We start from the raw sequence: 14,247 nt of genomic DNA on the forward strand, positions 1-14,247 counted from the left end.
TTCCCATAACCTTGTAAAGGAAAAGCAGACAGAATAAATAAACTGCTCAAAAATATTAAAGGAACACTTTGAAAATGCATCAGATCTCAATGGGAAAAAAAATCATGCTGGATATCTATACTGATATTGACTGGGTAATGTGTTACGAACAAAATGATGCCACATCGTTTGATGGAAATGAAAATTATCAACCTACAGAGGGCTGAATTGAAAGACACTCTTAAAATCAAAGTGAAAAAATGATGCAGCAGGTTAGTCCATTTTGCCGAAATTTCATTGAAGCAACTCAAAATTGTACTCAGCAGTTTGTATGGCCCCCACGTGCTTGTATACATGCCTGACATTGTCAGGGCATGCTCCTAATGAGACAATGAGATGGTGTCCTGGGGGGGTCTCTTCCCAGATCTTGACCAGGGCATCACTGAGCTCCTGGACTGTCTGAGGTGCAACCTGGCGGCATCAGATGGACCGAAACATAATGTCCCAAAGGTGTTCTATTGGATTTAGGTCAGGCGAGCGTGGGGCCAGTCAATGGTATCAATTGCGTTATCGTCCAGGAACTGCCAGCATACTCTCGCCACATGAGGCCAGGCATTGTCGTGCACCAGTAGGAACCCAGGACCCACTGCACCAGTATAGGGTCTGACAGTGGGTCGATGGATTTCATCCTGATACGTAATGGCAGTCAAGATGCCATTGTCTAGCCTGTAGAGGTCCGTGTGTCCCTCCTCGGACCATCACTAACCCACCACCAAACCGTTCATGCTGAACGATGTTACAGGCAGCATAACGTTCTCCATGGCTTCTCCAGACCCTTTCACGCCTGCCACATGTGTTCAGGGTGTACCTGCTCTCACCTGTGAAAAGCACAGGGTACCAGGGGTGGGCCTGCCAATTCTGGTATTTTATGGCAAATGCCAATCGAGCTCCACGGTGCCAGGCAGTGAGCACAGGGCCCACTAGAGGATATCGGGCCCTCAGGCCACCCTCATGAAGTTTGTTTCTGATTGTTTGGTCAGAGACATTGACACCAGTGCTCATCCTGTTCCTCCTTGCCCAAAGGACCAGATACCAGTCAGTCCTGGTGATGTGTTAAGGACCTTCTACGAGGGGCTCTCCTAGAGCTCTCCTAGAGTAACTGCCTGTTTCCTGGAATCTCCTTCATGCCCTTGAGACTGTGCTGGGAGACACAGCAAACCTTCTGGCAATGGGGCACATATTGATGTGCCATCCTGGAGAAGTTGGACTAACTGTGCACACTGTGCAGGGCCCTGGTATCGCCACACGCTACCAGTAGTGACACTGACCATAGCCAAATGCAAAACTAGTGAAAAAACAGTCAGGAAAAATGAGGAACCATTCCTGGTTTGGGGGTCGTCTCATTGTTACCCCTCTAGTGCATCTGTTGTTAATTTCATTAACACCAAAGCAACTGAAGCTGATTAACAACCCCCTCTGCTACTTAACTGACCAGTTTCATTGACTTGATGCTATACTCCGATTAAAAAGTGTTCCTTTAATTTTTTTAAGCAGTATATAAATAGACATGTATAATTCTTGTGACTGATACAGACGTTTAACAATTAGACATGAGCCATCAACTTCATTGTGCGTTTCAGACAAACACAAAATATGAAGCACACTTAATAGTTAGGTTACTGAAGCAGCTGCATCATTTTAATAGTGACTCATGACCAAAGATCACAGTGTTCTCATGTTTCATTTTCCAGGTAGCCTGCTGTGTTTCTGTTATTTGCAGTACTATGGACAAACCAGACCAGTACAAGAGCTATCACTATATTTTGGTTTAAGATGCTATGTGTTGAGCTTCAGTTAATAGTAGGATTCTTAAAATACAAAGCTTGTTGGCATACTCTTCTAGAATGATAACAATGATAACATTCAGACATTACATCTGCAATGTTTATGAAGGTGCCTTTGTAAAGTCTACCAAGGCCCATTCTCAACACTCTAAAATGTGTCATCAGAGGGAAACGATTGCAATTACTGTTGCCCGCAGCTAGAATTAAACTGGTGACATAAAGGTCAAAGTTGCCTGCCATCCACTGTCATCAGTCACGGAAAACAGCACATCAAACTGTTCTGCAAATAGCCTGCCAATATAAAACATTAAAGCAAATAGCCATAGTAACATTAAAAAGGGTTGTGGGTACATCTTTGGGGGCATGTCAGGAACTAACACTGAATGAGATGGCTGTCTATGGAAATACACACACCGAACTGGCTCCAGTTAATACAGTATACTAACCTAACCTAAATGTCACTGGAATGTAGAAGGAAAACTTTAGTATCTGAGTAAAAACCCACCCATATACATGTACTCCGAGAATATGTAAGTTCCACACAGGCAGAGATTAGATGCTGGATTCCTAGGACAATGGATCTGAGGGGCAGCAGACCTGACCATGGCACACATTACTTTACTGTTCAATTTGGAAAAAAGAGTAAGTGCACCATAGGTAATGTCATATCTTTAACATAGGCAGTGTGAGAATAAAAAGTTATGCTCATTGGGATTAAATGTCTACAAAACTTTATTAATTTGGAGTAAACAATGAATATGAAGCAAAACAGAGATTTTATGGGAAAACAGTGTAAACCTGCTTTTCAGAAAACTAGATAAAAGTGACAATAACATGCTGAATCAAGGCAGACAACTTTTTATTTGTCACTAGATGTTTTTTCCAAAAATAACAAACTGGAATCAAATGTCATGTGCATATTATAGGTATGAGTAGAAGAAGTCATGGCTTGTAGCTTTCATCCATCCTCAAAAACTCCCATGTCAGGGACAATCTTTATGAAAAAGATCATACATAAAGTTCCACCACACTAACTTTGCTCTCAGGTTTTGCTCATGTCCGGTTTTACTAATGGTCAAAGGTACCATCCTGCGCTGTGGTCTTCTTCTCAGGCCAATGGATGGAGGAACATGCCTGGGAAAAATAAATTGTGTCATTAACGATGAACCCAGTGTCTCAGCAAGGAATGTTTTATATCTCAATCAGGAAAAACAAACCAATGTCAGCATAGGATCTGTGACGAGCATGTCAAATATTGATATACTATTTTTATTTTTAAACCCCTAAGTTCTTCTTGATAACTCCTAAAAAATAGGCTATAAAGATCAGCTAGATGGAGTATTTTTGTGTAGCTAACTTTTCTTTTGTTATGGAGTATTTGGTCATTGGTGGTAAAGGGATGTTGGGTCCCATTGAGATGTTTGCACACTGGCAAATCTCCATTTTAAACCAGAGGCCTTTTTACTCATCTGCAGATAGCCATATAGTGTAGCTCTACAAAAATGGTAGTTGAAATGAATTGGTCTATTATTAAACATTCTCCAAAACCAAAAAATAGTCACTGTACACTGCTGCTCAAGTGAGTAAGATTTCATCTAAACAAATGCATCATTTTGATAGTTGGTTTTACTTTATTTCATTTCATATTAGATTAAAATGAGATATTTCTATAAATACTTATGTTAAAGGAATACTTCAGCCAAAAATTACATTTATTTTATGTTACTTACCACATGTAATTTGTAGTCAGCCGAGAAAATTTTTTATCTCATGTTTTCAGGCAGAACGGGGACAGAAAAGCTTCTGATATAATATAAGTCAGTGGTGAACAACGTTAGACATCAGCAAATGTTACGAAAATGTCCAAAAAAAATATATACGTTACTCATGTCACATAATCCACACATGAAGTCATCTAGTCATATGCTCACAGTGTCTCAAACACATGTATTCTTAATAATGCTCCTATGACCTAAAGCGGAACAAGCTCAGATATGAATGAGTATATGAAATGTAGACTTGCCTCCCTTTCATTATATTTATATTCATATTCAAAGCTGGAGTGCATTGGGATTTTTTAGTGGTGAATTGTGAAACTGCACAGGTGAATTGATCTTCTCCCTGTTCTGGACACTTAGACAATGCAACATTAGACAATGAACAAGCTGTTACTGAGCTGGACTTGTGCTTAATGAAAGGATGGGAGGAGGTTCTTCAATTCAAATGCTCACTTACATCAAAGTGTGGTCACCATTGACTAATTTTGTATCAGAAACTTTTTTATCTCCATCCACCACTAAAATACGGGATTCAATTTTTTTTCTCATCCATCACCACAAAAAACTACAGGAGGTAAGTAATATATATATTAGTTTTTTGGTTTTTTTTTGCAAATATTCCTTTAATAATCATATTTGAGTTAATTAAGTTAGTGTTTTCATTTAATTTTTTCAAGGTGTATACTGTATGTAGACCAAAATAATAATGGTGAACTAGTTACCACTACCAAATCCAGGTTTGAATTCCATACCTTGTATTATCTGTGGGGAGGTTGTATGTCCAACTAGAGGTGTATTGAGTTTTCTCTGGGTACTGTAGTTTTTATTAACATTCTAAAAATGTTTCAAACTATCCATCAATTTGTTAACTCATAATTTAAATTTTCACTGCACACTGAGGGTTCTAGAAACATTCGAATGACATTTACATCTATCCATTCATTTGACAACTCATGAATTGAGTTTCCGCTGTTTACTGAGGTTTTCAAAATATCCTTGTAGACATTTACAACTATTTATCCCTTTTCTACCTTACCTATCCAGTTCAAGAACACACAAAGAGAGTGCCATTTCCAGTAAAATTAGACATTTACTCTAAAAAATAAAGATGCCAACGTGGTTTATCAGAGCAATGCCATAGGGGAAACACTTTTGGCTTCCAAAAGAAACATCCATATTAAGGTTCCAGAAAGAACCTTTAATTCAGATCCACAGCAGATTCCATGAATAGGCAACACATTTTTGAAAAATCTTTTGAGTCCATGATATTAAAAGACCCCTTGCTGTATGCAGTAACACAGGATAAGTTCAGGTTTTCTTGATATGTTAGTAACCTCCTAGGTAGCCAACTGTACAATAAAGATACAAGTTAAAGATTTCTGTTTTGTGGACATGTTAGGAACCTTTCAAAGCTCAAAGAACCAATTTCATAGGCAAAGAACCCTTCTCAGAATTAAACGGTTCTTTGTCAAGTAGATGTTGTATGAGGAAGAACAAAACCCAGTAAAGGGCCATTTTAGAGCTATTAGTTTTAGTGTAATATGCAAAACATTCCATTCATAGTAGTGCACACTCAGTTTAGAGTTGCAAATTACTTAACATACCAATATTCAGAGTGTGAGAGGCATGCAAAAATACCCATAGAAAAAATATGCAGACAAGTTCAAAATGTGTAAAACTTCCCAAAGAAATTTCCAGGACCTGGATTTCAAACTCAAGTTGTTGGAGCTGTGAGGCAACAGCAGAGTTGAACACTGTACCACAATGTCAGTTTAGTTTAGTTGACTTGGAATTTGTTTTTTTGTATGTAAATTTACCCTGAGGAAGGCCTGGATGACTCACCTAACTTTGAATATTGTCTGGACCTCATTGCGGCTGGATCCTGTGACGTTTTAGTAGATGAAATGAGTTAAAAAAAAATTAATATATAAAGGAAAATGTTGTATTTTCATGCCTTGGATAAAACGCAAAAAGTCTGAAAAATGTGGTAGAACCTTTCTTTTTTTTTGAAAATGTAAAACCATTCATGTTCATTTTATCTCTAATAGGAAAACTATTTAATTAAAATTCCAATATTTTAGCCAATGACCTTCCTAACAAATAATGTGGGCATACGCTTGGGATTACAAAAATAACATTTTATCAAATGTATTAACTAAATCAGCGTAAATGAGAATGGTATTCGGACAATAGCCTTTATTAAAAAAAAAATTCCAAAACAGACAAGGTATAACTTATTTAACTTGATTCAGTTTGGTTCAATGCTCAGAAATATGGAATCCCCATGTGCTTTCCGGAGGACACTTTAACTGAAAAGAGATTTAATTGGGCTTTGTAAAACTGGCATAGGTAATGGAAGATGCTGAACAGCTGGAATAACAGCCCAAATAATCCCACTTGGGTGAGAGAGGAAGGGGGACTGAAAATGCTGTGGGCCATCATTAACTTTCACATTCACATTCAATAAATTAAATTAACGAGGGAATATGCATTGTACGACTTGCTTTAGTGTTACGTGACAAAATATATGGCTGCATTTCAATTAGTCTGAATTTTATAACGCACCTCTCAGGGTGAACACTATTCCAAAGCAGTTTACTGGTACTTTAGAGTAATTTTTCTACTGAGGTGCTGTATATATTTTGACAATCGAAGCACAAGCGGATTAAATAACTTGTTCTGGATTAGGTAGCGAAGAACAGGTAGAGAGTGAACATTCAATCTTCAGTACAGTTCTAGTACAACTACTAAATCACACTATTAATAAAATGTATTTTTTATAGAAAATCAACTGCCACATACTGTGTGTCAAAAGTACATGATGGGTTACAAAAAGAGGCTCATTGAACATGCTATTAAAAAAGGAACATGTGTTAAACTCAAAGAATGCTCCAGAGCAGAAGGATCTAAAGCTATCCAAACCCACATAAATGTTTCTCTGGCATTTATGGAAAGCCTGATTCCAATAAAGCAAAAAGATTATTGATAAATGTCCAGGATGTGCCATCTGTTGTGGAGACCAACTGCTGTTGGCTGGAAACAAAAAACACAAACAACTGTGGCCACAACTGTAAGAGTCTCTTGGGGTTGCAATCTCAAAAGGAATCCCAAATTGAAGACTTCTTTTCAAAGTCTATGGCTCACAGGCATCAGTACATGACATAATCACATAATCTGTCACCTCCTTACGAGAGGAGTTCCTTTGCACCTTTGAATATGTCCCTACCAGTTTGTGGAACTGGTGTCCTATTTATACAAAACGTCACCAAATTTATCTCTGTGTTTCATATAATTTCTTGCTTAGAGGAAAATATGTTCTCATCTTACTTTGGTTTGTAACATCCACACATCTCTCCCTCCCTGATGAGACGTGAGATTAATAAATTAATAAAGTGATAGTCACTCCTTATCGTGTGGTTGACCCCGACCACTTGACATTTCAAACATTTCAGAAATCACTGTCAGATATTTGTAAATTTTATCCATTAGTTCTGTCCAATGGAGTACATTAGCTGTTATGCAAATATTTTTATGTATTAGTGCAGGGTGTTACACATCATAAGCCACAGGAGTGTGGTCAGATATCTCCAGAAATGTGTGACAATTCACTCCAGGAAGCATTTTCAAATATGCCACTTAATCAGAGTCTGAGCTGGTCTCACTTTGCAGCTCGATGAAAGAGCTGTCATCAAGCTATAGTGATGTGAACAAGCATGCACTCCCAATTTTATAATGCTTCAGAAATATATTCTCCAATAAGTGTATTCTCCTTGCTGGACAGTGATTTGCCCTGATTCTTACCACTGAATTTGTTACAACATACAATCAGAACTACGCTGCACTGTTCACTGAAAACATAATCACACTTCAACTATGCTATAAATTTTAATTCAGATGTACGATGCCATCTGGCCATCCTCCATTCCAGTAAAGAGTCCCTGCGTTAGTAAGTGCGCATAATCTAGAACAACTACTGGCTAATCAGTGAGATTTTCAAGTCAATTTCTTTAAAGTATGTAAGAAGAAAGTTGTTAAATCACACCTGCTGATACTGCTGGCAGAACTGAGTTCCTAGCAAATGTGTTGGCATCATGATGCAATAGGACAAACCCTTAAGATTTAACTATAATATAAACTCTCTAAAGGACAAATGTGGATAAAAAATATACCAACCCAGTCATTCGACTTTTCTTTTACGGAGTGTAACATTTGTCAAAAAACACCTAGCACAGCTCCTGCAGATATATGATTTAACATTAGACAAACAGGAACACATTTGACTTTTAAGGGGCCTTTGGTTTAAACCTGGAACCTTGTGATTTCAAGCAACTGTTGATTCAAGTTGACTGTTTTCTACCAAAGAATACAAAACAAGTGTATAAACAGGATTAATGGCAAAATGTTGAGAAGTACCATCACTTACAGTAATAGTAATTCTTTACATTTATATAGCGCTTTTCTCACTACTCAAAGCGCTCTCCACACAGGGAGGACCCAGGAAGCAAACCCACAATCTCCTTACTGCAAAGCAGCAGCACTACCAATGCGCCACCTGTGAAGTGAAGCTTTCTCCTTAGCTACTCTTGCTTTTGATCAAATTTTTATTAGCGAAATTGAAATTATGACCACTAATGACAGACCACAATGCTTGGCTGGTTTCTATGTATTTTACTCAGATTTTTGGTGGCACTTTCTTAACTGTAACTTCAAAGAGGCAATGACAAGAGACACACCTAACTTCTTAAGTGTAAACAAGGCCCTCCCCCAGCTAAATGTAATGCAGAGTTTGTCCCAAAGCAAAACACTTCAAAATGTGATCCCCTCCCAGTGATAATGAGGGGGTGCTATCACCCATAACAAAGAAACAAATTCTTGTCTTGAAAAGAAGGACCACTACTTACATTGTGAAAGAGTAATTGCCGCCTCCACCAAAGGCTACCCCTCCAAACTGAAACAACTCTGGGCTGTATCAGTTGATCAGTAAGTCATTAGGCCAACTGCCTTAAACTCCTGCTTCTCTAAATAAGCAAACCACAAGCAGAATGAAAAAGAAAGCTTCATTCCACAACACGTGCACTGACACATCTATAGTCAAGCATGCTATGATTCAGCCACCAATAAACGCATGTGGTTTCTGTGTTGGGTGTATAAAAAAAATACTTCAAAAATATACATATAGGAAATATCTGCTACAGTGTCTGAGCCTCTACTCCATAATCACTTTTCTAAAATAGTCTAGGGTTGATTAAACAAGCCCAGCTTATCACTCTGCCATGCCCAGCAGCTTTGGCTTCTTTTATTTATTCATGCTGCTAAAAAAATTCAAAGTGACTGCCCTGTCATATTGAGAATGCTCTTATTCACATTAAAAAAAAAAAGCAGGGTATACATTTCCTTTTATTCCTCATATAAAACTCCCATTTCAAAATAATTATTCTGATTGAATTAAAGATAGATTGCAAAGTCTGGGTTAAAGCTCCACAGTGTAAAATGCAGCCCTACTAATTAATTATTATTTTTTAAGTATCTTGAGTCTTTTGTAAACCTTATCTTCGTTTGTATTAAATTCCCGCATTAGGACTTGCATTGATTGAGGGTATGTTAATTATGTGCTTAGCTCGCCTGTGATTATCATTCATTAAAAATACTAGGCATACTTTTTAATTAAAAAAAAAGTTTTCTATTAATATCAGTTTTTGCTTTGTTTGCAAATGTTCCTTTAAGTTAACCCACAAAGTGAAAAAAAGAATGGGGAATCATCATGTGAAAAATGTTTACCACTTTCACTTCACATTATTGCTAGTCACAATGACAGATATTTTACCCAAGTGCCTTAACAGAGTTTGTTTTACATTAATTAACCTCTTTTTTAATAATAACTCAACATTGGATACAAAAACAGCAACGAGAATAATATGATCTTTCAATAGCTCATTGCTAAATTGCCAGTCCAAAATTCAGTTCTATTTCACGGTTCGCAACAAGCCTCTGCTCCTTGAATACTCAATATGTGAATGCATCAGAATAAATATTAAATGCTTCCCCATAGTCACAAGTAAGCAATAAATAACCTCCCACTGACAGACTGTTGAAACGAGAAACGGAACAATGGGAAATAATCTTGGTCCAGTAAAACAGAGCCACGCATATAAGAATACGGCAAGGACGCCATCTCCCAACCCCCTCAGCTTATAATTAGCCTGCCTGTAAAGGTGCCCCTGCTCTTCACTGCTCACCTTTTCTGTGTTCTTTTGTAATAGCAAGCCATTTATCTGGTAAAATTCTTGTAGCCAAGACCTTCATTTCTCAAAGCTGTGGAGGGCTTCAAATTTGACAAGATTTATTTTCAGACACTAATAGTTTCACAAGTGAAATTCATTAATACCCCATCTTTTCGTTTCCATGACTTCAATGCTTGTGTGTGCATGTGCATATATATATATATATATATATATATATATATATATATATATATATATATATATATATATATATATATATATATACTCCTCCATGAAATCTTTTCACCTACATCACACCACTGAATTTTCCACATATGATGAAGAAGGGCTGGAGTGCTGCTTTTGCTGCCGCAGCTCATGCTGCACTTGTGATTGGAGTATGACAGCCATCTTCCCTGCCGCGTGATCGATGACTTCTCAATGTGCTTAAGCCTGCTTCATACACAGCTAATCTCATTTAAGGACATATTCTAATGAACCATTGTAAAGGCTAATAGCAAAAAAGCAAATCATACTTTGTGGTTTATTCTACAGTACAGCAAAGCTATTCTTATCTGGTGAATATTGAAAAAGCCTGAAGGGCTGATTAAAATAATAAAAAGTTAAAAACTCTGGCATATATTTTTGCCTGTGAGCATTTCTTTACATCCTGTATACTTACTCTGTAATCCAGTGAGTTTAATGCAGTCTATTTGAGTCACAGATAAACATTTGGTAAACTCAGAGAAATTACATACATGGCAGAGAACAACACAGTCACACCTACACTAACACACTAAGCAGCCCGCAGTACCTGACAATGTTCTGCATTTATGTTACATTGTATTTTTGAAATATATACCAGAAATTCAAACAGAACCACAGATTAGTTTATGTTACCCTTGTGCCAGTATAGAATGATAAGCACTGAACAAAGAGGAAGGCAGTAAAGAACAACAGTGTGAGCAAACACATGCATGTCAAACAGTAAGGGCATCAGTGGAATCAATCAAGAGCTACATGTCATCCAGAATTCAAAATGCCGTCACAGGTCTTAAAAAAAAAAGAAAGAAAGAAGCACATGCAGAAAAAATGGAAGAACTTATCATGCAGAAAGATTCAGCATTCTATTTTACATAAGAGATACCATTGTATGAATAATTCTGTATTTATTTATTTATGAAAGGTCAACATCACTTTGCTAAGGATACACAGGATCAAGGCAAGAGGAATATCAGTCAATTGACTGAACCACATCCACTATAATGGTAATATCCTGAAGAACAAAATAGGTAATATTCTTTGAATAAATATTAAGGTCCTACAGTGTGAATAAAGCAAATATACCTCATCATTTACTGTTCAAAAGAAGATGGTAGAGATTAACTGCTTTATATGTGCTTTTTGCACCGTTTTCCACTGAGAAATTATTTATTTTTTACTTTTTGTCTATAAAAGTGTTGCAGATTTATAGTTTGATCAGTTATTATTTGTAAACGTACAATTTATAGAGTGCATTACAGATTGAAACATACAGCATTTTGTATCTGTTCTGTCTCTAGTACAAGTATGTACTTGAAGGACTATCAATACCCCACATCCAACTAATAGAAGCATTTCTGGGACTTTTTGAAAGACTAGCCCTGCGAGACCAAAATGCAAATGAATGAAAAATGACATACTTCATAAAAAGACAGACAGAAAATTCAGCAAAATATCAGCGATCAGAAGAAGAACCCAACATGTTTAAAAGAATATGCTGCATTTCCAGTGGAGCTCTTGGCTATAGGTAGATGCTGATCATTGAAACAAATTAGCTGTTTATTCAGCAATAAAATAAAGAACACTAAACACTGTCTAGAGATTTTAATATATAGTGCTTGCATATACTGGGGTGGGCAAAAGTAGTAAACACAGAGTTTATTCTTATATTATTATTTGCTACTGTTGCCCACCCATGTATGTATGTATGTGTATATTATATATATATATATATATATATATATATATATATAAAATAGTTTTTTATTCCTAAGCTTTCAGCTCCTATCAGGAATCATAATCAGAGGAAAATGATTAGACTTACATAAATCCAAGGCAATATACAGCAACTAAGGAGGTGGATGGGGGAGCGGGGGGATTGATGAGGTGAGGTTGTATTTTTTTTCAATGATAAGCGATAATTTTATAGTTTTTAATTTTTCATATCATTTACATTGACAATAGATGTAGAGCTGATCATTATTCTTCTGCATATACATTTGCAGGCAAAACATAAATAAGATCAAGATAAAAAAGCAAAGCATAAAGGCAGGACACAGACTACAGTGCCAATGACTTGCTCTCGGACATCCTATTATCTGTGGTAATAATAATAATAATAATTCATTATATTTATATGGCGCTCAATACTCAAAGCGCTATCCACACAGGGAGGAACCGGGAAGCGAACCCACAATCTTCCACAGTCTCCTTACTGCAAAGCAGCAGCACTACCACTGCGCCATCCCCCTTCTTAAGATTTAAATAAAAATCATCATCTCAATTTTTTATGATTATTTTGTGATTAAATTAACTTTTCGGTGAAGATGGGTTTTTGTGGGTTTCAAGGTCATAACATCGATCCATTAATGAAAACCCTTTTTCATTAGGTTGTCTACAAAGAGCTCAAAATTTCTTGTTCAGCCAGTCACTATATAATTTTTCATTAAGTCCTTATCTTAACTCACTTACCCAATTATAGAGTCCCCAGAGCTCATGTACTGAGCAGTGTACACAAAGAAGGAGCCAGTCCTGAACCAGGCTATCACAGGGCACAGTCAGAAGATTGACAATAATCACACACACAAGGCTAAATTAGAATAACAAACACTGTGTTTCACTTTGAATATGGAAGGTAACTATAAATGTCTAAAGAAAACAAAGATTGAATGTGAAAACTGCACACAGACATTGTCTGGGTAGGAGTCAGAACCTAAGCATAAGAACTAACCACCTTAATTTGTGATTTACATGATGTGGGCACTGCACACCATCCATGGTTGGTTCCTGCCTTGTGCCTAATGCTGCTGGGATATTCAGGTTGCCCATGATAATAAAATGTTATGTTTTATTTATACTATTATGACATGCACTGAGCAGAATTAATTTTTTTGAGTGGAACATGTTTTTGAGGATTCCCATTATCAGTGGAGCACAGTTAGTACTCAAAAAAACATAACAGGAAACTGTCAACCAAGAACTGACAAGATAAAAGTATTGCAGGTTGAATCTTTATTTGTCATGCCTGCACACTGCAAATATCACAGAAATGGAGTGGAGACCAAAGTGTCAAGGGCACTAATATAAAAATCAATTAACTGTCAGAAATAGGGCAGCAACATGGTGCAATAGTTGGTACTGCAGCCTCACTGCTCCACTGACTTCAGTTCACTTTCCAGCTGTCTATGGAGTTTTCACATTCTCCCTGTTTTTTATTTGGGCTTTGTCTGTTCAAGCCAGTTTCCATCTACATCCCAAAGACTTGTAGGTTAGGATATTTAAAAATGAGTTAATGCATGAAAGAGTGTGTGTGTGTGTGTGTGCGTGTGTGTGTGTGTTCTATGTAGGTTTAATTCTTCTCTTCCACCTAATGCGGGTGGCATGATTGGCTTGCTTTATCTGAAAAATGGAAAACTGACATTCAGAAAAAAAAATTGCTACAGTAATGATTATACATAATAATACAAAGCATGCATCATGTCCTGTGTTAACTCTTGCCTTTTACCCAATTCTCCCTTGACGTGCCCTGGCACTATGCAATCTTAATTTAGCCTAAGTGGGTTAAGAAAATAGATGCATGGTTATACATTAGTGGCTGTTCATCCCTAAAAGGGTTCATATATTATTGCGGTATACAATTTCTATGTAAATGCAGAGATACACCTTCCAGAGTTAGTGAGATAAAATCCATACAGCTATAGGAAGATCCTCAGAAACATATTATGTCATGGAACATTATGCTTCAAAGCTCCAAACCCTTGGCATAAAACAAGTTATTAGACCAGAATACTCATCTGGCAATAGAACATAAGCGTGTGTTCTGATGAACTACACTGTTAGCAAAAATAGACATCTTTAAGTATAAGCATTTCTCACTGTTCTAACAGAATCATCAAAAGAGAGTGAAAATGAATTTCTACATATAACATAGAAGCAAAAACTTTAGATAGATAGATAGATAGATAGATAGATAGATAGATAGATAGATAGATAGATAGATAGATAGATAGATAGGCCTATCAGTTACAGAGACTCCCTTTTAATTAATTATTGATCAAGTCATACAACAATCAGTCCATCCACTATATATAATCTGTGGACAGATTTAGCTTATTTGTGTAGCATACAGAATAGACTTCACTAAAAGTGCAATTCCTTCTCCTA

The 14,247-nt window shown here is 36.8% G+C and overlaps 1 protein-coding gene across 8 annotated transcripts in view; it reads right to left on the bottom strand.

Moving 5' to 3' along the window:
- The window catches only part of pcdh7b (protocadherin 7b), a 470,178-nt gene that overhangs the window by 422,627 nt on the left and 33,304 nt on the right, over positions 1 to 14,247 (bottom strand). The window contains exon 2 of one of the 8 annotated variants that reach the window (XM_028801996.2): positions 2,513 to 2,957. The exons of the other annotated variants lie outside the window; for them this stretch is intronic. Within the exon in view, the coding sequence (XP_028657829.1) occupies positions 2,892 to 2,957 (66 nt within the window). The 3' untranslated portion in view covers positions 2,513 to 2,891. Of the gene's footprint in view, positions 1 to 2,512; positions 2,958 to 14,247 lie in introns of those variants that run through there. 8 annotated transcript variants of the gene reach the window in all.

The sequence above is a fragment of the Erpetoichthys calabaricus genome, chromosome 5, assembly GCF_900747795.2.
Source record: "Erpetoichthys calabaricus chromosome 5, fErpCal1.3, whole genome shotgun sequence".
Taxonomy (NCBI): Eukaryota; Metazoa; Chordata; class Cladistia; order Polypteriformes; family Polypteridae; genus Erpetoichthys; species Erpetoichthys calabaricus.